Raw genomic sequence first — 27,250 nt, forward strand, 5'->3', positions numbered from 1 at the left:
AGAGCTGGACTGTACCTCCCCATTCCCCCTTCCCCGTGCAGTGCTGTTGAGGTGTCCTCCTGTGAGAGACAGTTACGGCGCTGCACTCATCTCTTCCAGCTCCTTTTCTAAAATCACTTCACACACCACAATGTACCATCGCGGGAGCCACACTCCTCCGAGGGCGCGTCAACGGGTCCAGACACCTGGACTCACCATCGACTCCGGGGACTCGTGATGGACTCCGTCAGCCCCGACTCGGACTAAGAGTCATTCAGAAATTAAGTTTCTCTCCTTTTTTGCACACCTTTTACAATTTTTATTCGCGCGCTCGAGTAAGTGCATGTTTTTCGTTGCTTTCTGCCTAATCCCTATACTGTATATTAGCGCGCTTTTCAGGCATAGTCCTTAGAATTTTGACATTTGCGTATACACGCACTCTGCCTTTCATCTGCTGACATTCTGCAGTTGGTCCCTGCAACAGCGCACCACCGTTTTCAAACGTTCTTATTGTGACCTCCTTCTCACGTAATTGACCTTCACAAACATAAAGTGAGATTCACGAAATTAGCGCCATATTTGAGCGCAAATCGTATTTCGAGCAGCGCAGTTTCTTATTATGAAACAGGGATGCGGCAACGATCGACAGTGACGGGAAGGACAACCGCTGCGGTGAAGTCGCGCAGAATTGCCGCCTATCGAGTCATTCGCGGCCTGCACATAAATGTAACACGCGAAACCTTGAAGATCCAGGCGCGGGAAAGATATTGGAGGGGTCTTTTTTTTTTTACATGCACAACAATGTGCTACATCCGCCCATGTTCTGCAAAGGGGCTCACGTGTGCATGCACGCCGCGATCGCGAACACGGCTGAACTGCCAGTGCGCTTTCGCAGCAGAGCGCACTTGCAGACGCCGCTGCAGGCACAGCTTGCGCTCGCAGCCCCATTTCATGCCTGTATACGGCTCCCAGATAGACACGTATAGCGCGCCAGCTAAAAAACAGCCGCCCGTATGTGTACGGGACACTCTTAGAGAAAGGGAGGGACGGATTTGGCCTCAATAAACGGCTACGGAAAGATTCGACGCCTGGCACACGCATCGTCCGTAGAGTCGGGAAACACAATGGCCGACTGTCGCACCTGACATATATATACCAGCGACAGCACAACCCAAGATGTATAGGCAGGGATGTGCGGGTGCCCGGCGAGTGCGCAGCAAGGATGCGGCGAAGGTCGGTCTTCGTCGTTGCTCGCATATGTCGAGCTCAAGAGATGCACCATGCGTTAACACGATCGTAAACACGGGCACGCTCTGATGCCCTGAATGTCGGTTACAGTATATATTCCCGTGCGGCGCTGTATGCCAGCGCATTGGCCACCTTCGCCCACGGGGGGGATACGACGGAGACCGTTCTGAGTTTCGCTCGATGGGCGCTTTCATATCGGGAACGCTGGGCTGGAATTAAAGCTGCTCGGTTGGTGAGCGCGGCTGCGCTGTGACTGCACGCGGCATGCGACATACACATTTACCGCAAGTCCCACGAAACTCTGAACGCAGAAGAAAAAAAAAACGCATTGGGCAGCGATTCCCTATATACGATGATGATATATTCGCATCCCCTCCGAAACGAGGCGGTGACAAGGAGTCACCTAGCCTGCTTGAGCCAGTCAGGTGACAAAATTGACCCCGACATGGGTACCAACGCTGACATGGGCGAAATGTAGCGGCTGTGGTTGTAAAAGATATGTGGCACGCTACGTGCCCGCAGCCTGCATTAGCGTGTGTATACTCGCCCAGTACAAATAAAGCGAACCAGGAGCATCAAGGGCCATCCAAGTCTACGCAATATGAGCACAGAAAACACAAACGCCGACCGTTAGTCGGCATTTGTGTTGTCCGTCTCATTATTTTTGCATCGCTCTTTTGTACGCTTGCTTTTCCTTATCACGAGCCCGACCAATCGCACTCAAGAAAATTTTGGTAAAGACAAACTTCTCACTGTTCTTTACGCAAAAGCAGCTCGATATATTGCAAGAATGGCTATACAAAAATATAGAGTTAGAAAAATGACATCGTTAACGCGTGCTGGCTACACATTCGCAAGCGCTGTAACGCACTGCCTCGCTCGCCCAATAAGCCGAACGGGTCAACAATTACCCATGTCCTTGTTTTTGTCAGCCCGCTTCAACACACTATAACTTAATCCACCTCTTTTACACACACACACACACACACACACGCACACACACGCATCTCTCTCTCTCTCTCTCTCTCTGTATATATATATATATATATATATATATATATATATATATATATATATATATATATATATATATATATATATATATATATACGCTCTAATGTCTTATGTTTCTACTACCGATTCTTGGACAATCCCCAGAGTGCACTTTGACACAAGACACCATCACAACCACAGCAACTACTACTGGTGATGTGTACACTCGCTGAAGCTATCTCATGCGTCAGCCACGACCAAATGAAAATCATGCAAAGAACGTATATGCGGCTCCCACGTAGACACCTTCTGTATATCAAGTGTACTGCGCAGTGCCAACCGGGCTGACCATGGTTAAACTGCCGGAATTTTCTTCTGCGTCTTCCTACTCCTTCACCAACAACGACAATGATGCTGCGCAAAGATTCCACCGCGTCTAGCAAGCTCGGCGGTAATGGGACAGTTCTACAATAATTAAATGATCTTCATTATTGGCTCCAGCACCGCCACACTCTCTCAGTTACCGAGATTGACCGGTCAACTTGATTAATAAAAGGCGGAAAGAAATCCAATAGCAGGTCTTCTTGAATTATACCGGCGCATATTTCACAAGTAACTCATGTATTCCAAAACAAAACAAAAAAAGCCATATGGTGAGCGCAACGTCTGAGCAAGCGGTCGACATGCTTCAGCCAGACGCTAACCGCAGCCACCGGACGTCGGTCGATGCCGTGCGTGCGGGCCGTGCTCGCGCGCTACACAGAAAGCGCGCGACATTCGTGGCCATCAGCGACAACCAGACCGAGGTCACGACGCAGTTACGACATCAACCACCCCAGGGCCGCAAGCCAAAGAGCATCTCTGGCGGCGACGTCGAGTTGGTCTGGCGACGTCAAGCGCGCCCGTCGCGACAGCATCCCGACCGCACCGAGTCGTCACTTACATTGCTTTAAGGGGCTGGCGGCGTGGCAGCCTGGGTCAAGGGCTCTGCTTGTCGTAGCGCGGGACGGCGACGGCTGCGACGACGCAAGATCGCGCAAGCGGACAACGCTCGCTCGCGTGGCGCGCGTTTTTCCTCGCTCGCCCCCACCTTGGCTGCTGACGCTAGCGAGCGCCCTCTCGGCGCATCCGGCGTGCAGTTGACGTCGGCTTACCGCTACGCGTGCACGTACGCACGACGCGACGAAGGCGATGTCGAGGTCCCTCTGCGGCCGCACCAGGCATCCGCCTATTGTTGTCGACGAGCGCGCGCAAGGCGGTCACTCGCTTTAGCGCGCGCCGGCAGGAAGCGCAAGTCCGGAAGCCCCGGTGCGCACACTTTGAGGGCTTGTGAGCAGTGGCGCACCAACTATTTCTCGAGGGGGGCAAACCGCAAAACGATCTGATCTCTCTCTCTCTCTCTCTCTCTCTCTCTCTCTCTCTCTCTCTATATATATATATATATATATATATATATATATATATATATATATATATATATATATATATATATATATTATTTTAATTTGCATTTAATTCTTGCAACTATGTAAAATCTCAAGATGATTCATGGACAAAAGGCAATGAGTGCCGTAAGTGCCCGCTTTCAAAATTGGGGGGCGGGGTGCAAGTACCCCCTCGCCGGCGGATCACGACGAACGCGAGATGCGGGCTCTCGTTAGGATGCGTGAACACGAGCGGCGCGTACTTAACCGCGCTTCATTGTGTGTGTCGCGTTGTGCGCATTTGAACACTCGTGTGAGTGTATCTGTTGCAAAAGCTACAACTCAACGTATAAACCCTTGAGTGTTTTTACGCACGAATTTCCTTTTATGTAGCCACGGCACAACATGATATAAGCAGACAGAATTCGTAGCAGCAACTATCTAAAGTGGGGAACTTTTTGGAGGATAAAATCCCACGAATAATAACCAACGTTATTTGCTGCAGACTTAACCATCCCGCATTTGCCCCTGTGCTATAGGAGACGCAGTATAAACGAGGGATCCTTATGAATTTTGACCACCCGATGTCTTGCTATTATGACCGCATGAATCTCGCTACGGGTGTACTTATACGCCGGTAGCCTCCACCGAAATGCTGCCATTGAAGAACAATAGAACCTGGTGAGAACTTGTTCTCTGCATATAGGCGGACGTCATACCCTCTAAGTCACCGCGGCAGGTAGAAGACATATGCGCAGTGCGCTTTCAAGATAGCGTGGTCGAACGACACATCAGTCTACCACTACAAATGGTGGGTTCATCAGGCAGCGAAAATTCATTGGGGCTCCTCTACTCAAAATTCTGAGAAATCATTCAACAAACAGTGTGGAGCACGTAAGTCATTCGTCCTCCTAGAGGCGGCACTAAAGGTTGATGACGATACTGTGCCGAACGCTCATTGGACGCAACTTGTCGAGTCGGTTGAAGCGCTCGGAGGTTTGAACTCCCGTTTGCATTTCGCACCGCGGACATCATGATCATGATCATCATCAAATCATTATATTTCTATCTGTTTCTTACAGATATGGAAAGGGGAGCTGCAGAAAAAGCTGCTATAAACAGCTTGACTAAGCCGCAGTGCCTGCTCCATTTCCATGACAGCAGCAACAGCAGCTACAACACGAGCTGCTGCCTTGGTATACAAATTGCAAGCATACGGAAATAAAAAAAAATTAAATTATGGGATTTTACGCGCCAAAACCACTCTCTTATTATGAGGCATGCCGTAGTGGAGGACTCCGGAAATTTTGACCACCCGGGGTTCTTTAACGTGCACCTAAATCTGAGTACGCAGGTGCTTTCGCCTCCATCGAAATGCGGCCGTTGTGTCCGGGATTCGATCCCGTGACCTCGTGCTCAGCAGCCCAACACCATAGCCACTGAGCAACCACAGCTGGTCATACGGAAATACAAACGCATGTGATAGGCAGATAAACGAGGACACCCTGCATGTCACTTGTGCGACAAACTGAAGACGATGAGCAAAACGAGAACAAGGTGAAAGCGGGAGCCAACGTTTCGACAAGCGGACTTGTGTTTTTCAAAACGACATATGCTTTCCTCGGCACAGTATATATAACTGAAATACAGTTATTCTTGAAATAAATGATGCGCAGCTGCTGAAAAACGAACAAACAAATAACAGGTACCGTATAAAATACAAACACTTTCTAGGCTCGATAGCTTTTGTGGATCACACGGTAGATACGCGTGAACAGCTCAAGATTGACGAGGTGATACGAATTCAGCAGAGATGGAAGTGTAAATTTCAAACGTTGTTCTGGCAAGTGTACGCAGCAAACCTCAGTGCTCCTTATTCGATAATAATGTTTTTTTTTTTTTGTCGAGCTGGGCTAGGCCGCGTATGCAGTTCATATTTCTTCGGGTTGCTGATTTTTTAAATACAACACTTAGCCGATATTTATACATGCTTGTGTACGCATTTTGATTATTGCACTCTGCTTAAATAATTCTGCATTTAGTGCATCATAGAATACATTAACTACTGCTCTAATGATTTTTTTTTCTCCAGAGTGTGAGTCTGAGACGCTACCACTCAGATATGAGTTCGATGGTTCAAAGCGGGACAAAAGCGCCTCTGGTGAATGCGGTGTTGCCTTAGAAACGTGCCGTAGAAAGTTATACTGCGGTGTATATTGGTAATTACGAGCATGCAAATTACAGAAGTCGCAGCTAAACGAGTAGCGAAGTACCTTTCCGCTACATTTCGTCTGCGCTGGGCGCACACGCAGAGCCATCTTGCGGCAAACACAGAAGCCCCCCTCCTCGCGGCGCTGCCCCGACAGATGGCGCGCCACTCGCCCGCTTCTCCCCTTCGTCTCGTCAAGAGCATGCCGAGCGAATGAGTGGGCGGTGCGAACGGGGTGCGATAACGCTATCGCGTTCCACTCTCGAAGGCGAAGCTTAAGCGGCCACCAATTTTTTTTTACACTGTGCATATTTTTTAAAATATGTAAGACAGCTATTAGCGTGGCGAACGTGGTGTCTATTCAGAGGAATTGTTTGGTGAGACGGACATACCTTGTCACTAATAACGCAAGTTCTGGAAGACCAATTAAACAAAGTTCGTTAATTATTTTTCTTATTGGAACCTCGGGGGTGGCTGTTTATATAGTAAACTTGGAAGGAGTGGCATTTTAACGCATAGGCAATTTTTTATTGTTGAAAATGGCAAGCAATTCGAGATATCCACAACCAAATGCCAACGCTCCATCCATGCAATGTCTAATCGGAGCGCGTGCCAAGAAGACGAAGTGCGCGACAAAGTTTGAATGATGACGCTTCGCGGCAGCCACTGATAAGGCACGTCACGGCAGACGCTTGCCAGGAAAAAACGCGCCACATCGGTAGCCGCCGCGACGCGTTGTAATTCATGCATCCGTCACGTTTTTCGTCACGGGACGCGTCTCCGTCTGACGTGATAGCTGCGCGCGCTTTCGCGCGCTCCCGGCGCGCTGGGTTTCGATATTGCGTGCATTGAGCGTGGGAGTTTGAATGTCACTGTATCGACTTGGTGCGCCTTCAAAGATTAAAAAAAAAGGGAAATGGATTAAAATATGAATGGATGGCCTCGAAATAAGGTGATAGATAGAACGTTAATATTAGACTTATCAAGTTTACGCCAATAGCGCGGCACAGTATATATCCGCCTCGCCTATACTCGCATACAAGGGCGCTACTGTGGACACGCATGGCGACTGCACGGCCGCCATTATCCGCCATGTTTACTCTCTGATTGGCTGTCGAGAGGTCACGTGTTTTGAAATTTGTGCCGGGAAGCGGAAGTATTGCAAAATACAATTTTGCGTTTTCATCAAGATGACGAAACGTGACGTGGAGCTGCAAATTTTATGGACTAATACATTTTTTTGGTCCTTGGCAGCTACATTGCGACATTAACGCTTCAAAAAGAATGTGAGCGGTAGCATGCACAACCAGTGCAATGCATGTGCAATCGCGCGAATATGTAGTGGCGATCCAAGATATGCGCCATGCCAGCTTGCTGATTGGCTGAAGGAATATCTCGTGAGGAGCGTCACAGGAAGGGCTGTTTCGTAAACGTCATTTTGACGATGCGTGACGTTGCGCTGGGCCGCCATTGCTGAGATTTTCCGCCATAATTTTTGCTGCGACGAGCCGCGCGAATCGTGCTAATGAGCAGCCATATGTAATGGAAGCCGAGAGGAATGCGTATCGCCACATTTTCCCCGTCGTTTGGCGCCACAAAAATCTTTTGTTCGTAACGCGTGCTCATAGTATTTGCATCGCTCTCGGGTGGTGTTGGCATTTGTGTTTGGGGCCATTATTTTTCAAAAGAACGCGTTTATACGAAATAATATTGGTTGAACATAGCAAGCTTTCGGCAATGTTGTCCACTTTTCACTGCTGCATTTGTATTGTAATCAAGATTAATGCCTTTTCGCACAATCAAAAGTTATGACAACGGCCTCTTTCTCATTTATAAAAAGAAATGTACGCAAGGCGGCGCCTTGAAGTTTCCTCCCGCGGTGCGAGTAACCTTGGGCCGAATCTTGTAACGGTTCGGAATACGAACCGTCCTCTTCGCTGCTTACGTCATTAGATGTGCCACTCCCAAGCCGGCGGTGGAAGAAGGATGGGTACGCGACCAATCGATGAGAGGGTGCCACCTCTGAAGTGTACGTCATTATATGACGAGTTAATCGAGGAATTGCAGAATGTTTCTGCTTGCTAAATAAAAGTAAAATATAAATTAAATATTATACGCCAAGTTGTGAAGCATAAACGTGTGGTGCCGGGCGTTTACGCAATGCAGAAATTTATTAATCTAATTCTTTTTCATCCTCAGCCGATAGGCGGTATCGCAAGCATACTACATGAGTTGGCAGAGCGCAGCGCTACGTCGTCTGCTACCAGGAGCTCTCACGATGCACGCAACGGGAACGCACTGCCAGCACTTAAGTAGCGAGCGCGACAAAACCGTGAACTGGTTCTTAGGGACACCTTTACGAGCCGACTACATCGATTTTCCTTCTTTTTAATTTCGCCCTTCGTCATCGGCTCGGACATGACTCGCTCGCCGCCGCGGTGCCGCTATCCCTACGATCTGCCCTACGGCGCGTTTCGTGATAGAAGCAATGGAACTTGAAATCGAACATCACGATATACGGGCACTGCATTGCCTGAGCGAAGTAAAATCGAAGAGCGTGGTGCTGACGGTGCGCGCTGTGCCGTGAAATTGAGGAACAAAGTGCGGCACTCCCGAACTAGAGAAAAAAGGGGCAGCCAAATAAGAGAGCTCCACAATACCTTCCCGTCGTGACTGTATAGTTTTATCAGCCGAACGAAGGAAGCGCTGAACCAGCCTAGGTTGAACCCTTCTGACTGCTGAACGGCGATCTGCGAGCTATTCACACTGGCGATAGCACTGGGAATTCGAACTCACCATGCAAATATCTCCTTGGCATTGACTTTGAAGCTGAGGTCACGGCAAAGCTGACCCAGCCCTTCAACCGGCCAACACAGTAATTGCGAGAGCAACTTTGTGGACAATGCCCGCAGCAGAGATTTAGGCAATTCCGATGAATGCTTCGCGTCCGACTGAGCTCTGGGAGCTGCAGGCCGGTGGCCATGAACGGCAGCGCGCAATATTCCTTCCTCTGCGTGGAATGGCCACTCGTACGCTTGCACCCGAGTCTTCTCCATTAGATAGCGTAGCCTGCAAAAGGTCTACTTAGAAAGCCAGCAAGGGCGGTGCAAATCATTATCCGTCACTTCTTCGAAAGCGTATCGCATTTCCAGCTGTGGTCGACACCGAAAGAGCAACGCCAAGCAGACGACGAAGGCAAGTAATAGCCTCCGAAGCAACCAACGCACGCGCGCGCGACGCCCGCGGGTCTCCGGGGACGCGCGACAGGCGCGCGTGGCCAGGGTCACAAGCCAACAGCCAAGCCACAGCAGCGGAACCCAAAGCGGACTACCCCTTCGCCGGTTCCTACGACCGGTTCGCTTTGAAGATGATCGACAGATGCGTGGCGTATTCGAAAATTGCGATACCGCCCCGCTGCCTCTGACGACCTGTGACGTAATCAAAATTTTGGCCAATCAAGTGAGGCCAAAGGAACGGTTCCCCAACCGAACCGTTATAAGATTCGGCCCCAGCGAAATGAACGAGATGGCAGCGCCGGCGCTTGCGTCGCGCTAGTGGATATCTCTGGCGCCCGCAACGCTATCGGTGATATTCGGCCGTTTCTCAGCCAGCCGAGTCGGGCTGAGTGACTTGCGTTTCACGAGATAGCTATAACGTGGCCTAGAACGTGCGCGCATCACCACTGGTATGTCGCGTATGTTGTCTCAAGCAAGAAAATAAGCACGTTGGCACCAACATGCGATGACTCATTCCATTTTCCGGGGACACGCATCCTAGCTGTTGAAGCAGACGACGGCTTGTACGCAGCAGACGACGGAAGCGAGAAGCGTTTTCGACTGAATAATCATACGCTTTGAGATAGCTGCTTTATTTTTACTGCGGAGGAAAACAGTTTTGCTTTACCGATAACGCTACATTCAGTGCCTTCATTTCAGTTTCTTAGGCGAAACGTCAAGTTGGCGTCACGTTGCGTAAGCAAAACGGGGCCACCAGCGCCATTTTGTTTGCGTCGCGCTACGTCACGCATCGAAGAAAATGGCGGAATGTCCAGAATAGAATGTCCAACTCAGGTCTGCAGTGAAGCCCCGCCCACGGCCTCATAACCGCCAGCCACTGTTCTTCCGCGAGGCTGCAAATAGTTCGTACTTCAAACTTTCTCGGTTACCTAAATGAGGCGGTCACCACGAAAATAATATTATAAGCGCGCAATTTTGAACGTTTTCAGTCGTCTATTATAGTGGAACGATGAAAGCCTAATTCTTTATTGAACTGAAATAAGACGCATGCTTGGCTGCAACTATTTATTGTCAAGTTTCCCTTCATTTGGCAGTGAAGTTTCATGAGTAAAATGGGGTCAGCAATGAAATCAACTGTACTGCGGACTTTTGATGAGTTAAATGCCCAGACTCCATACACTTTGTCCGTGTCTGTTGCACACCTCATCGCTTCCGCCGACGAAACGACTCTTCAAGAACAGCAGACGATTCAGAGTTATCAAGTACGAGGCCATTTTGAAATGGTCCCACGACGACGCTTTTGTTTGCTTCTATGATTGGCTGGCGGAGTAACAACCCCCCGCGGTCCGTGTGCCTTGGTTGCCAACTGCTGTTTTTTTTAAATTTGTATCCTACAATAGCAACTCACTTGAAAGAACTTCTTTCCGGTGCGCTTATAGCCATTAAAAATAATAATGATAGATCTGTATAGTACAAAAATAAAAAGACACTGCCTCGTATTAAGATGTGGTGCTGTACCCCTATATGAAATGCTGTTCCTTTAAATTGTTGACGTGGACTATATTGATGAGGTAGATGCCATAAAATTACTATAACAAAAAAAAAAACGAAGAAAACATTAACTAAGGGGGAATAGTGCCGTGTGCCACGGACAGGTATAAAATATCGACAAAGACAAAATTCAGAAGCCCACTTGGTACTTGTCGCTTCAATAAAATAATCGCTATAAGCTTCCGCGCACTGCATACGTTCTCCGTGGCATACGCTTTAGCGTAATTTTCATTAACTTTTTACATGCTTCTGTAATTAGTGCGACCTGCGTGTTTTCTTTTTTCTGTTCCTACTTGCGCACTGTGTGCCTTGCTTTACTTTAGTCTTTGTGGCCTAGCTGTCATATTGCTGAATTTCCTTCTCCTTATCGTCAACCTACTTTCCTAGCCCCCTCCTTCCTGAAGAGCAGGCAAGCTTTGCGTCCCTGTCGGTGGCAGTTGCTGGCCTGCTCCTTCTTCGTTTATTTCTCTCTGTGTGCATGCATGTTTTCATATTAAGTACTACTGATAACAAGCTCCTACAAATGTAACTCTTTCGGCCCACCGATCCGTCGGCGATTGTCATGCAATTAGCGTCATTTCAGGACGGGCCGCAGGTACCACGTTTTTAGCTCCCTACACGCAGCACCATGATAGCGTGCGCGGATATGGGGAAGAAGTTGCTTCGGTTCCTCGAAGAGCTGCAACAATGCGTACAGACGCCACGCGCGCTTTTGTCACGCTTTCACCACGCGTGAGGCGATGTACGCGTGCACGGCGTTGGTACAAACTCACCGTAACTCCTCCATACGGCCCTTAAAATCTTTTATTTTTCTGCTTTTGCTTCATGATTGCGCTCGTGATAATTTTTTTTTCAGGATAAAAGTATAAGTTTTCCTGGCAGCTCAGAGACCTACTCGTGAAAGAACAACTCGCGCATCCGCGACATGTCGCCTTACCATGGCACCCTCCTCGCGCTCCTTGTTTCTTTCTGTCGCGCGGACAAGAGCGGTGCGGTCCCGTATGTTCCGGGGCAACCGGAGGAAGGCCGTCCATCCAAGGTGCCTCGTCAGCGGGACACCGGCCGAGCATGCCTTGCTGAACGAAGGTCTGCTTGCGTGCACGCGATGCGTGTGTTAGGTTGGGCTCGTATCCACAAGCAGGTGAGCTAGAGGCGGCGGTACATATGCACAAAAGAAAAACTGAGGATGACTGCAGAGTGATTTTCGACTCTTAAGTGGGCTACAAGGGCTTTTCTTTTTTCGTTTACAGCCTCAACTGCACCGCTTTAGAACCAATGCATACTCATAATACCACATGATAAAGGTCAGTGTGCGAGAAAAAAAAAATATTGGCATTCATAAGAGTGCAGAACGAGTGTTCTCAAACCTGCAATCGGTGTTGCACCGTTTAAGCACTCCACGCGCAGAGTGCGTACGTGCACCCTATAACGAGGGTGTTCCTACGCCAGTTAACGGGTTCAGTTGCGTTGAAATCTGTCTCCGCCTTCAGGGGGGCGAGAGACAGGTTCCAAGCGTAACGAACGTCTTTTCCGCGGTGGCATATGCAACGTGCGCTCTGATGCAACACGTCTGACGAAATCAAGCAGGTCGGTGGTACTAGCAGGCATATACGAACACCAGTGTTTGTAACTGGAGTTCGTATGTGCCTTTATGTTCGTATGCACCTTTAGTGGTACCTTGGCGACTAACCTTTTCACTAGGACGTCTCGCCGTCGCTATGGGGCCACATCGCAACGTGCTCGAGCACAGCCGCTATCGGGCAGCTTGTTGTATTTGCGCGTGGATGAGAGCCCGTCGATCGGCGTCGCTTGCCGCAAACGTGTCATAACTGGCTTTACGGAGGAAATTCGCAAGCCTGTGGGAGTTCGTGGCACCGGCGCGAACGGGCGTATCGATCCAGAGCTGGAGGAACACGTAGAAGCGGGAACTTCATCCCATTTACGCACAGTGCAATAAAGACAAGAAAACGCCATTATTCACTGAAGCTCGTGGGCGTTATTCCGCATGCAATGCTTAACTCAAGCACCTGCGCTATATATATAATTACGTTAGCCACCAACACAACGCAAACGGACAGAGGTAAAGCATACAGGCCGTGTTGCCGTTGATTTGCCGGGAAACACAATGACAGCCTGTGTCGAACGACGTTGGCTCAACGACCCATTATCAGAACAGTTGTGCAGAGCGCGATAAGCCCGACTAGCGGGCATCCTTTTCCTCCCTGTAGTAGCCACGAACAAAAGGTCAACTAACCGGGTAAGTTAACCCCAACGACGCATGCATATATACACCGTGAGAACAGCAACCTTGTGCTTCAGCGGCTGGAGCCTCCAGTGACTTTAGTGGCTCCTCCTTGAGACCCCGCCGTATACACACTACAGTCTCTGTCTATAGCACCACCTTAGTGTGTGTTTGTACATCGCGTGTGCTATGCGTAAATAAGTAATTGCGCGTATCACCGCCGCCAATAGCATGCCAGGCGCATACGGCGAGGCAAACGACCTCCCGTTTCCCGTAAAATACTCTCTTACTCTATTATGTAAGACCCGCGCGTCCTGCATTGACGGCGAACGCTGCTGCTGAGCCGCGACTCACCGCCGGGCTTGGCCGGCTTGTCCCGCTGCTCGTGTGGCTGCTCGGCGGTGGGCGTGCCCCGGGCTCCGTCGGGGCTCTTGGGCGTCGTCTGGATCACGATGGTGCTCGCGTTCTCCGAGGGCGGCTGCGTGTCGTGCGCGCCTGCGCACCACCGGCAAAACGTTTGATTGACTGATCGAACAAGTTTGTTCGTCCTTTACAACAAAATAAGAAGGCGATGGAAGATCTACGTATTTCACGATCACATGTAAAAGAAAGATAATAATAATAACGTACGCACTGTACAAGATGTTTAAAAAAATGCAGTGGTCTCTACAAGAACGACACCGCTGTTGTTCTTGCTTCACTCATTGCGATAAGCAGTTATGCGCGATAAGCTCCTGGTCAGTAAAATTGTTTTATTACATTTCTCTGAACAAACAGCAACCCGCTACATACGACATCCATAAGTTGCAACTATTAAAATTCCCATTTGCGATATTTTCTTATTCTTGTTCCCAATTAATGGTACTTGCCCAGTGCGGGGGATTGGTAAAGAAGTTGGTGGGGACCACAAAAAGAAAACATAGTACCACGTTGTAGTGACGATGAAGAACATAGTAGCACAAAGTGTGAATCATGAACTCTTCATTGGGCGAAAAACAATATTATTGGCCCAGAAAAACAAGTTACACTCAAAGGACAACAATAATGGCGAGCACAGTCGGCGGTCGCCGAAAATCTGCTGAAGTGCGCATCAGACGCGACGGCTATTTATGCATGACTCATTGAACCTGCGAGGGTAATTGCTGGTGCTCGCTTAAGTTTATGCGACTTTACGTGCCAAAACCACGATATGATTGTGAGGCTCGCCGTAGTGGGGAGACTCCGGACTGATTTGGACCACATGGTTTTTTTTTAACTTGCACCCAAATCTAAGTACACGGGTGTTTTCTCATTTCGCCCCCATCGAAACGCGGCCGCCGTGGCCGGGATTCGATCCCGCGACCTCGTGCTTATAAGCCCAATACCATAGCGACTAAGCAGCCACGGTTGGCGAGTTGTAGAATCTGCACCAATATTCTCGTCGTGCACGCAACCTGATTACACAAAACTCAGCGTCAACATAGATAACAGATAAATCCAGCGGTAACATTCGAGAAACTTCCGATAGAGAAAGGCGCGTCTTCCGCTGAACGATAACATCCAACATTTGTTAGACGGTGAAATGCCGTCCCCGGATAAACAAGTACGCGTGTCAATACGTGAATATATATGAAGAAGTCTGCACCCGCATTCACAATGCGCGCTTACGCTAGAATTGTTCGTAAGAGCGACTTCTAGCCAACTGTGATGTTAGACATTACTGGCGAAGGCCGCCGGCCAATTGCATGGAGCCCTTACGACCGAGAAGCCTCGTGAATTCGGCTACTGGGATTGAATCCACAAAGCTTTTCGTTTGTGACACTTGCCATTGGCCGACGGCCTTCGCCAATAATATGATGATTGGTTGGAATTCGCTCTTACGAACAATTATTCCGTAAGCGCGTATAGTGAATATACGGGCTCTGCACTGGGTGTCCTGCCGCGTAATGTTACACTTTTCGCTGCTTAGACAGAGTGCCTGCGCGACTTTTCGGGGGTTACATAAATGGATCCCCGTGCCGCTTGCGTTAAGGAAGGAAGGACGAAGCTCATTCTCTACCTCGTAACTGCTAATCGCAGTGAAGGTGAACACACAGCTGGTCAAGAGGTGAAGCAGGAACAGGAACGCGCGAAGATATTCGAGTAGCGCTGTGCATGGTCGCTTCGTCATCCTCGTGTGCCACTGTTCTTGCGTGTGCTACACCTATACACACTCCTGATCTATCAACATGTCAATATCGCTACAGCTGGTTGATTAATAATAATATTTGGGGTTTTACGTGCCAAAACCACTTTCTGATTATGAGGCTCGCCGTAGTGGAGGACTCCGGAAATTTTGACCACCTGGGGTTCTTTAACGTGCGCCTAAATCTAAGCACACGGTTGTTTTCGCATTTCGCCCCCAACGAAATGCGGCCGCCGTGGCCGGGATTCGATCCCGCGACCTCGTGCTCAGCAGCCCAACACCATAGCCACTGAGCAACCACGGCGGGTTACAGCTGGTTGATTAAACACAGGTATCCGCCAATGTACGAACAACTCAATGTACACAAAGTAATAAGCTGTTGTGCGTCACTGAAAGACGTGTTCAGTCAGTGACACGAACTCAGTTTGTTGCAGCCGCTGCAACGAATCACTGTGCTATAGCAAGAAAAAGGTCCGGCAGAGACAGTTAAGACTGCTTGCGTGGGGGAATGCGAAAGCATTATAGTGCCTTCGGAGAAACGTTGTTTTTCCCGCGCGTTCCCTGTCCGCGCAAGCTCTCGCCTGCGTTCTAACTGCGCCTCGGTGAGGCCAAGTGAAAACGCGCCAAGCATCTCAAAGCGTTCGTGAGGAGTTCGTAACACGACAGGACCGCTCAGCGGCGTTCAATTGTACATTAATGCTTCTTATTTTATACATTCATTTTATAAACCCATTTCATACGTTCACGACGTGGCGCCACCTCCTACACCCACTGGCTGCGCCGTCACCCGCCCAAGGACGAACGCACAAGGCCACACAAGGCCACACGCACAAGCCAGGTGGCTGCGACTTGACGTGTGCAATGGCGCACTAGGCACACCTTTAGTCAACGAAAACCGTGGAGCCGCCTTGTGGTTGGGGAAGAGTGCTCGTCTCGCACTTACACCGAAATTTACAAAATTGTATTTTCAAAAACATTCATTTACTTTGTTTACAGGAACCTCCCTGAGAAATTTGACGGCAATCGAGCAGTTTTTGACGTGTTTTTGCTCTTCGTGCCGTCGGCCATTCTTGGTAGCATCTTTCGGTCACGCCGACTACGTCGACGGATTTTCGCGTAATGGGTCATATAATGCTTTTGCATTAAAAAAAATAATTCACCGATGATTACGATACTCCCTAATGCGAATTTTGAGCGCAGCTGCTTAGGTGTTTTGACTTCGCAATATGTTGTGGCAAGGAATTTGATCCGGAACGACAGGGTCCTCTCGGCGGCAGCGCTGAGCCTCTGCTCGGGACAGCTCGTTTAGCAGCAGCGGCCGACGAAGCATTCCCACGGGTTGCGTCGCTCATTGTTCAGAAAGAAAGCGTCAACACGGGAACGCGCGGTTCGCGTGGAGCGCATTCTGGCGGCGGCGTAGGCGAAGTAGCCCATGCGCAGTGGGTCCGAAGCCCACACCAGCGCTTTGTTTCCGTATATGGCACCGGTGGAGGCGCACGACGCATGCCCAGTCGCCGCCGTGACGCACGTCTCGTGCGGCACTGAGCTTTCCTCCACACCCTTTCACCATACTTTCCTCCCCCGCTTTCCTCCTCGCGCTCTCTTCGCTTTCGCCATCTTTCATCCCCTGCTGCGCCCCGCGTTCGCTATTTCATCCTTCGCTGCGCTCATTCGCTCGATTACGCCGAGGGTCGCCGACGACGCCGACGCTCAATGCAGGGACGGGCGCCTAAGAGCTGAGCTCTAAAGAAAACCGCGCCGAAAGGCAGGACGAAAGCCGAAAGAGCACGTAGGTAGCGCCGTGTATCTGTGTGACCCTTTGTGTATCGTATTGTATTTTAACCCTTGTGCTTCGCCCCTTTTCGGCAAGAGTCCTCTTGGAGAAATGAAAAGGTTGGCCTAAGCATGCGCGAACTGTCGCCACGCGTGTACATACTCTTTACAACGGACGATGACGAGTGGGATACAGGCGGGCCGCGGCTGCTAACATTCGGGTGAAGTGGCAGATTCTCTGTTCCTCATTCCACTCCAGTAACGGGCGCCGGCACAGCAGCGCATAGTTTGAAGCCCAATACCTTGACTGGACCTGACCAGTGTCGCTTGCGACAAGCCACAGCACACCCCGGACGTGTCTACGCTGCGAAATATCTGCCCCGCTGGGCTACAGGGCCTGAGTAGTTAGAATAAAGGTCTCGACAAGAGGGGCCCAAGCATGCTGCTATGCGTGCTTAGCTCGAAATAGAACTAATGTAGGCACACTACCGTAATCGCCATAGAGGTTTCCATAACTAACTAACTAACTAACTAACTAACTAACTAACTAACTAACTAACTAACTAACTAACTAACTAACTAACTAACTAAACTTTATTTAGTTATTTATGGGTTGCTTTGCACTAACCCTCCAAAGTCGAAAGATCACGTGGCAAAAAGTGCATGCATGCTAATTCATATGTTACCACCAGTGTCTGCGGATTTGTGCTGAATAATTTTACTGCACGTGATAATAATAATAATAATAATAATAATAATAATAATAATAATAATAATAATAATAATAATAATAATAATAATAATAATAATAATAACAACAACAACACTGATCAAGTGATGGTGGCGATATCCTCCGAAAACGGCGCAGATCCACTGTGCGGGAGAGGCCAAGAATCGGGTTGCAGTGGGAAAAAAAACATAAGCGAAAATACAAAGTAAAGCTATAGCACGAGTGAAAAGTAGGAATGAGTAGCAAAGTAATCAGGCTCACGCAGAAGTAAAAAATAGAAGAAGAAAAAAAGAAAGCTCGCTGACCTTCGTCGTTGTCTTCGACTACTTCCATGTGCATACTGGTGCGGAAGGTCTTCGGGTCCCTGCGTTCCGTAAGAGGTGCATGAGCGTCCGCACTGGCAATGCTGTCAACGCTGCTTTATCAAAGCCGAATCAATGCGCATCTGCAAATGCCCCGTGCCGAAGTGCAGAGGACGACACAAAGAACGAGTGCGGCTCATCATTCGCGGAATCAGGAGGAGTGCGCACACGTGCATGTGTCAAGTCTGTTACGTACCGCCCGTTTTGCGACGACTTCTTTTTTAAAGGTGTGGTGCCGATACTGGAGCCGAATTAACAAAGCTTTTCGTTCGTAAGTGCTGTTCTTCATTGGGTGATCGCCTTCGCTAATGATATGTTCTACACCACTATTGGCTGGCACGAACGCTTTTAGCGTAAGAAAGTTTTGTGCATAAGGGCCCTGTTCACTGGATCAGCAATACAATTCACGGTACGCTTTCAGTCCGTATTTCTGGAAACTGGTGTTAGACTCAGAGGCCAAATTCGCCAAGCTTTCTTTTTTCTTTTTCGTAAGCGCTCTTTGCCGTCGGCTGGCCGCCTTTGCAATTATTCATTCATTTGATTATTCATTTACTGCGATTTACTCTTGCGAATCATTTTAGCGTAAGAGCTTTTTTGTGAATACAGGCGCAGGGGTGCGAAATTCACGAAGTTTTTTGTTCATAAATGTTCTTTGCCATTGGCTGACTGCCTTCGCTATTAATATGTCGAACTCCAGGACTGGCAGCAAGAACTTTCTCTTACGAATGATTCCAAGTTAAGAACGTTTTCGTCAATACGTGCGGGCCCTGATGCTGGATATATTTCATAAGTTGTTGTGGCCAGCGAATGACGAAGCGCACTTGCGAGCGAAGTTTCTGAATTTCCCAAAGCTTTATCTTAATGACTCAAACTTTGAGAGCTGAATTTCTGCTTTTGTTAATTCGAAAGCTACGTGAACCGAATTCACAAAGCTTATATACAGGGCGATCATATTTGAGTTTTCTGGAATTGTTTAAAATGGCCCGCGGCACAAAGCATAGTTCTTGTCCTTGAGCTAGATTATTCGAAGAGGCAGACATTACTAGTGCGAGAAATCGAAACACATATTTAACTAATCAACAAAAATTCACTAATTACGTTCCTAATTAATTACTTTACGGCACATGTTGCAATTTACATATTATAGCCGGTGAGCTTGCAAAGCGTATCCACTTGAAAGGAATTTCCAGCACGACACGAGGTTCGAGATATTAATTCCCAAAGTGCGGAACGAAATAAATGGACGTTCCAGTGTTACTTTTTGTGCTTCAATGCATAAAAGAGCTGTTAAAAAAAGTAAGTGGAACAACAGTACACAACTGGGACAAGTTTGGTGGCGCATATCTCCAAGCTGGCGTCATTCTGGAAATTCATTATAAGTGGATACGCCTTGGAAACTCACCGGATACAATTGGTAAATTGCAATATGCGCCGTGAGGTAAATAATGCAAAGTATAATTACTGGATTTTTGTTAATTAGTTGGATATGTGTCACGATTTCTCATACAAGTAATGTCCTCCTCTGAATAATCCAGCTCAAGGACTAGAACTATGTTATCCGCGAGAGCCTATGTTTAAAAATTCCGTAAAACTTAAAAAGGATCACCCTGTATAGAATCGCCAGAATTTACGAAGTTTACGCTAGAATTGTTCGTGCGAATTGATGAATTCGCACGAACAATTCTAGTGCAAGAGCTTTTTGTGAATACGGGCCATGATCTCTATCGCTGCTTCCAAGCTTGATCAGTAAAACTTGTCGTTCTGTCTCGAAGAACTTTTGATAACCTTACACACGCGTCGCGGGAACAAGCAGTATATTTAACATTACTGGAACGATTCAAGTACAAATATACGATAGTCGATTAACTGTATGCTTCGTTGCCACGCTTGAGTGACTTTCGTTACTGCTGACTGCGTTACTGCTTTACTGCTCGGGCACTTCTTGAGTATACAAAATATGTGTGTCGAGACCTTCGTTACTTATATATATATATATATATATATATATATATTCATCCGATCCTTTAGCGTGCTTCTAATTTCACCAGGGCCGAACACAGATCAACGTTGCTGGTCCTCTAGCTATAATAAAGTAAATGTGGGCGCTTGCATTTAGTATTTAAACGAAGCTGGCGAGGCGGCGAGTACTGCGGATGCCTCGACTCTTTTTTTTCTTTTTTTTGCCGCGAGTACAGTGCTGTGGCAGCGCGTACTTCTGGCTGTAGTTGGGCATGCTGATCTTGTCGAGCGTCTGCTTCTTTCTGCGGATCTTGGCCTGGCTGCTCATCTCGGCGTTTGACTGGAGGTCCTCGCCTGAGAACAGAACCTGCGACGAGATCAAGACGCGCGAGTAAATGCACTGCTATACCGTCGGAGAACACGCCGCTACTGGTTTAACGCTGTTGTGTTTCATTGCGCGAAGTGGAAAAAAAAAAATGTGAAGCTCGAGGAGCAGGACCGAAGTTTACTTTTATTTTGTTGTTTTGCCTCTAAACTTTATTTGACGCTAACGCAAGGGACGACAAATTGGCCCGCTACCAAGAACCACAGTGTTTCGCCTAAATATATATGGTGAGCAGGCGGCGATCGCTAATGCGTATTATTCGAGAATCGAGCGCTTCCGCGTTATTTTTCCTCACCTCTTAATTTATTGCCGTCTTATCCTGCGGTTACAAATCCCTTCGCGCACTGCCGTATCAAGAATCGCTCGAGGAGGCGTTCTCCAGAATGATCTCAAGCACTCCTACGAAGGGCTAGCCAATGCACCACCGTGCGAACCCTCTGGGGGCTGACCTGACGACAAACACATAGGTGGTGACAAAATTCAGTGTCCGGCAACCACTTCCTTAGAGAAAGAGATGTCGAAGGCAATGCTTTTGCAAATTATACGTGTGCCGGAACCAATTTCGGAGCCGGAAATGTTCCATAACCACCATTCTTCGGACATAATTATTATTAGGTTGCCTAATTCCCCAGGCATCCTTCACAGCCATTCTCAGAGGTATCGCCGCTCCACATATATACATGTATACGCCACACTCAAGGGCTGGTTCCGTCCCCCTGCGAACTATCCAACTTCTCTACAAGGAAACCGTATGTGAACCAAAGCCGTCCGGGACCAGTAGGAGCACCAGACAGGGTGTTGCAATAAAGATGCTTTTTTCTGTCTTTAAGATGACCTCTGCTTTGGGGCGTTCGTCGTGAAAGAGCGCGACGGAGGCACTTGATCCATCACATATACCGGCGGATCATTTTTAGGTTCCACAGAATTTGCTTTTTCCACAGAATTTGCATTTTTAGGTTCCACAGAAAATAGCCTGTTGTAAATAATATAACTCTGGTCCCTGAGCTGGATTATTCAGAGTGGCGGACATTATACTTGCCGAGAAATCGAAATACATAATCAATTGATTAACAAAAAACGTAATTATATTTAGGATTGATTACCTTACGGCACAAATTGCAGTTTACGAATTGCAGCCGGTGAGTTTGCAGGGCCTATCCAATTGGAATGAACTTCCAGAATGACGCCACTTTGGAGATATGCGCCATCAAGCTTGCCGTAAAAATGCACTGTTGTTACACTTACTTTTTTTAACAAAACGCTGTTCTATGCATTCAATCACAAAAAGTAAATGGAATGCCCACGTATCCCGCTCCACACTTTGGGAAATTATTTATTTATTTATTTATTTATTTATTTCAACATACTGTGAACCCTGTGACAGGGTTATTACAGGAGTGAGTTACAGGAAGAAACAGCAATAATAGTAATTGTCAGGGTAGATATGTTAAACAAGGGCGCTATAACGTAAAACTATTCAAACTTTTCTATTCCAATTCTGCTATCAGCTCTCCACGATTGGTCAAAAACTTTTTTGGACCACGCCCACTTCACCTGTCTGTCACGCGACGTCACGAAAACCGCGATACCTTCCCATCTGATATAATGTGTACGCACTGATTATGCATGATTTGACAGAAAAAAGAAAAACAGTTATTTCTGATTCGACCCTTTTTCGCCATTAGCCCTCGGCTATTGGTAAAAGGTTTTCGGGCTCCAGCCACTTCACCTGCCTGTCACGCGACATCACAAAACCGCACAAACTCACCGCGTCAAAGTGACGTGTGCGCGATAAAGATGCATTAATATGCCGAACAAAACTGAATTTTCTTCGGAATAGCCGCAGGCTGCCCCGTTCCGAAAGGAATAAAAGATGGCTGCCGCCGATCGCTGAGACGCTGGCTACTCGCACTTGCCGGAGAGCATGGGTGTATTTGCGTATAATAAATCTTCTTGCGTAGCCGTGTAACGTTTTCTAGCCCTTTCGGCACGTTTACCACCCAATTCTGCCAACTCTTATTTGCTGAGGGTCAGTTTTAGCGTCATTCTTAAGCTTCCGTTGCATGCCGCCGTGATTTTCGACCAGCCACCACAATCTAAGTAAGGGAAAGCCGATCAATCGCAGACGCCGGCACCACCCTCTTCATTCGGTTATCGATTTTCAGTGCACTGGCTCTGCCCCAGTGAATCCCTCTCCACTTGAGCATTCTCCTCGCCTCTTGTCAGCCAATTAGATACGACAAGCCGCTCAGTGTAGGCAATGTTATTCGTTTTTCAAGCAAACAGAAGTGACCTCCTATGAACGAGGAGAGCGTTTGATTGGTCTGTTCAGACAACCCTGCGGGCGACCGCCCGGTGCTTGCGTCGGTGGTTACGCAAATTTGACGTCAGCAGATTGGAATAGGAACATATTGGAATAGTTTTACATTATAGGGCCCCAAGTAAAAATAAGAAGGAAAACTATACGTACAACAGTAAGTATGAATACGAGTGTTGACAAGCATGCCAATAGAAAAAACAAATAATCATATGGAAAATACAAATAAATGACATCAGGTTGATGAGTATGTATTAAGTGAGTTATGCAACATCTCAAGGAAATCATCAATTCTTTGCTGTTCGACTACAAGTCGCTCAAGGGTATTCCATTCCCGAATGCATCTAGGGAGAAAAGAATAATAGAATGTATTGTTGCATGCATATTCTTGGAGTATGAGATCATGTGTATCACGTAGTTGCCTTGTTTGTTTAGTTTCGACGTATCTTGTGTGGTCTAACTTAAAATAGTTGTGCAGTAGCATATATAAGAACTTCAGGCGGTGAATTTTAGCTCGACTTTGGAGTGAGGGCAAACCTGCACGGCGTAGCAATTCTGTCGGGGAATCAAGGCGTCGATAGCTGTTAAAAATAAATCTAATCGCTTTGCGCTGCACGTTTTCAAGCATGCTGATACCGCTACTTGTGAAGGGGAACCAGATTATATTGGCGTATTCTAGAATCAGTCGGACAAGTGTGGTGTACGTTAAAAGCTTAGTGTCCCGGTCAGCGTGCCGCAGCATCCGCTTAAGGAAAAACAATTTTTTCATTGCTTTCGCGGTTATAGCTTCCGTGTGAGCTGCCCAACTGAGATCAGAAGTTATTATCACACCAAGATATTTGTACTGGCTTACATTTCGGAGCGTTACTTTATTAAAACCATAAGGAAATGCTAAGCTTGTTTTCTTTTTTGTTATTGACATTGCAACTGTTTTGTCTGAATTAATCACCATTTGCCAGTTAGAGCACCAACTTACTACTTCATTCAGGGCAATGTTCAGCTAAATTTGGTCACTGTAGCTTTTTACCTCTCTATACAGTACGCAGTCCTCTGCGAATAGCCTAATATTTGCGTTAATGTTGACTGCCAAGTCATTTGTAAACAACAAAAATAATATCGATGCCAATACGGATCACTGGGGCGCACCGGATGTGACGTTAATGTTTCAGAAACGAGCTCATTGCATTGCACAAATTGTTGACGGCTGAACAAATAGCTTGATATCGATCGAGCCATTGGCCCATCCCCAAGTTTGCGGACCAGCTGGATAACTAGCTTTTCATGGGAAACCCGATCAAACGCTTTCGAGAAATCCATAAAAATTATTTCAATTTGGGAGTGTTCATTAATGCCTTGGGCCAAGTCGGTGCATTATCTCGACGAGTTGCGTTACGGTCGATAGGCCTCTTCGAAATCCGTGCTCGTTAGGGTGTAGCAGATCATTGTCTTCGACAAACTTTGTGATGAATTTGAGGACAATATGCTCGAGTATTTTACAGCTGGTACACGTCAAGGAAATGAGCCTGTAGTTCGATGGGATCGTTTTGTCACCGGATTTATGCACTGGGATTATTTTTGCGACTTTCCATTCAGAAGGAATCTGTGCATCCTGGATAGATTTTGTGAATATTGAGCGTAGATACTTACTAACTGGTTCTGCATATCGTTTGAGAAAAGCGTTCTGTTTGCCGTCTGGGCCACAGCTCTTTTTTTTTCATCAAGGTTTAATAGCAGACACAGTGTACCCCTGTCGGCTATTTCTGGGGTTTCTAGTAATTTATTTTTGGTAGATGGGATAATCGGGGAATGTTGCACTAGTCCATTATCGATTGTAAAAATCGACTGGAAGTAGCGATTGAATTGATCCGCCTTATCTTTTGTTTCTATTGAAGGAGAAGCCTTTCTATCGCTTTGTTTACCATTTACGTAACGCCAAAATTTTGCTGGTGACGTTTTCATGAACGTGGACAGAGTAGTACCATAGTAGTGCATTTTGGAAACGCGTATTTTGCTTTTCAATGTTTTAGATAACGCGGAAATGTGAGTAGTGAAGCTAGCGGCTAAACCAGACCTCCTAGCTTTCCTGAGCCTACGAATTTTACCTTTAACGTGAATTATTTCGCGGGTGATCCATGGATTATACTGTCTTGTAAGTTTGCGCTCTAGTGGGACAAAATTTTCAATACTATGCATGACGTGTGCTTTGAATTGCAACCATATATGATCTATCGGCGAGTTTTTATCCGAACAAAGATCTGAAAAGTCGAGAAATTCGTGAGTGAGATATGTGGTTATTGCATCGTTGTCTGCTCTGGTGAATGCAAGAAGGTGTTTTACAGGGCCGTGGTGTTGTACAAGACCAGGTAGAGGCACTGTGCATAGGACTAATTTATGATCGCATATGCCGTCTAAGATTTCGGTGCATGTCTGGTCGTTCAGGACAGTGACCTGGACAGTTCGTCCAGGTCACTGACAAGAACAACGTCTAGAGTAGAACTGGATTTGCCCTGGATACGCGTGGGGACGCGTACGAGTTGCTTGAGGTTAAAGTTGAACAATATATCTAATATGACGTCATTCGCAGCACCTCGCACTTTTTTTGACGACCATTCCACTTCAGGCAGGTTAAGATCACCAGCCATGATAATTTTTCCATTCGTCATGTGATCATTCATATAATCCAGAAGAAGTTCTAGATAGGTTGTCTCAGCGTTAGGCGGTTTGTAGATAGCTCCTACAAATATGCAGCCTTTCTGCAGGTGTACTTAGCAGCACACCGTCTCAATTTCTGGCTTATCTGGTAAAACGGTGCGTCGTAGTTATTTCTTGAAGAAAAGTGCGACACCCCACCTCTAGTGCGCCTATCTCTGTGCACAATCACATATCCCGGCGGCAAGGCTTCATGGTCTAAGATATCCGAGTGAAGCCACGTTTCTATGTCAGTAATATTGTCAGGTTTAAGTTCTAAAACAACAGCTTCGAATTGGTCTATTTTATTTGCCAGACTTCGTGCGTTCACATTCAACAGGGTTACTTCTGTCGGCTTCGAGTGACTCTCTTTTGTAAGGCGTCCTTTTCTTCGTTTTTTTTTTTTGGGACTGCAACTAAATCTTCGTGGTCGCTATCGCAAGCAAAAAGTTGACCATTTATACGCGCTTTATCGTAGACTGGCGACATCCTTTCCTGCCTATCCCGGTGTTCTTTCGTTCGATCCCACAGTTTCTTTCTTATTTCTCGAACAATGCGAGAAAAATTTTCACTGATAGAAAAACCTGAGTCCTTGAGCATCGTGCAGTGCTTGAGGATTGAAACTTTGTCTCGGCAGTCGAGTAGTTTATGGATTGTGGGTCTTGGTCTAGAAGTATCAGTTTGCCTCTTCTTACCTAGGCGGTGGATTCTTTCGATTCCCTTGGTTTTTATCTGAGGTATACCGTCTAAAATCTTCTTTTTGACCAATTCAAGAAGCATGTCTGTTGTTTCCTTCTGTTGTTCTTCAACACCGTATATGACAAGGTTGGACCGACGGCTCCGGTTTTCCAGATCCTCGACTTTCTTTTCCATAGCCATTAGGTTTTTTTCTAAGTTAGATATTCGTTTATTGTTCTCTGAGATCTGTTTTTCAATGCCAGCTATCTTTTCAAGTTTCTTGTCAATTGCATTAAGTCTACTGTTTGTTATTGATTTTTCTTTCTTGATTTATTGAATATCCCCTGCAATTATGTAATTCTGCAAATCCCCTGCAATTTAACTGTTCTCCTATGCAGAACAGTTAAATCTCGAAACTGGTGTCAACCTGGAAATTAATTTCAAGTGGATACTTCTTGCAAGCACACAGGCTACAATTCATAAATTGCAATACGTTCTGTAAAGTAATTAATGAAGCAGTTAATTAGCGAATTTTCGTAAATTCGTTGGACATGTGTTTTGATTTCTCGTACTAGTAATGTCCGCCTCTTCGAATTACGTCATCTGCTACAGGCAATTTAAAAAAATTGCATCAAACTTAAAAATGACCACCGTGAAGTAAGAGAAACCGTGCTCGTTTAGCTACAATAACGGGAAAATACATGGTAGAAATTGCCGGGGATACTTGAAACGACAAAACCAACTGCAATGCGGTGTCATCGATCATGCGTTCGCAAGAGAACTTCGCAGACTGAAGATTCACTGCTATGTTTACTTCTTCAATCTGTACGCCACTACTCACCCTCCTCAACACGGCATGACATCGCCATCCAGAGTATCTCAACATAAACATGCCGAACTCGTTGCGTAAGCACGTCGACACGTTAATAAGGTATCTTTCAATGCACCAAGCGTATTTAGAGTGCTGTCACAAACACGCATGTTGAGTACATCAACCTTTGTTGTTCTCGAATATCTTACGCCCACCCCACATTACTTGGTATTTAAGTAATAAACATTTATTAACAGTTATTCCCGTGTGCTGCGGAGGCAAATGCTTCACATTAACATGGACTCACACATTACGTGGGATGTGTGAAGTTATTTTTAATAACCGTATACGTATTAGCGCACCTTCGCGTCAGGAAAATATTTCTCACGGACGTGAGCTGATACGACGAGCCATGATGATGCAAGCAAATAGTGATCGCTCTATTGCTTACGTCATTGGGCAATCCGCCTTGATCTTCTCGGTTACCTGCACGTGCGCTAC

The 27,250-nt window shown here is 47.0% G+C and overlaps 1 protein-coding gene across 8 annotated transcripts in view; it reads right to left on the reverse strand.

Moving 5' to 3' along the window:
• The window catches only part of LOC142566721 (uncharacterized), a 438,480-nt gene that overhangs the window by 282,315 nt on the left and 128,915 nt on the right, over window positions 1-27,250 (reverse strand). For 7 of the 8 annotated variants that reach the window (XM_075677566.1, XM_075677564.1, XM_075677563.1 and 4 more), the window contains exons 2-4: window positions 20,125-20,237; window positions 17,855-17,913; window positions 13,237-13,377 (exon numbers count right to left, since the gene is read on the reverse strand). In XM_075677566.1, the coding sequence (XP_075533681.1) occupies window positions 13,237-13,377; window positions 17,855-17,913; window positions 20,125-20,198 (274 nt within the window). In that variant the 5' untranslated portion in view covers window positions 20,199-20,237. Of the gene's footprint in view, window positions 1-3,163; window positions 3,291-13,236; window positions 13,378-17,854; window positions 17,914-20,124; window positions 20,238-27,250 lie in introns of those variants that run through there. The other variant, XM_075677571.1, reaches the window with a different exon arrangement.

Source organism: Dermacentor variabilis, unplaced genomic scaffold (assembly GCF_050947875.1).
Source record: "Dermacentor variabilis isolate Ectoservices unplaced genomic scaffold, ASM5094787v1 scaffold_13, whole genome shotgun sequence".
Classification (NCBI taxonomy): domain Eukaryota; kingdom Metazoa; phylum Arthropoda; class Arachnida; order Ixodida; family Ixodidae; genus Dermacentor; species Dermacentor variabilis.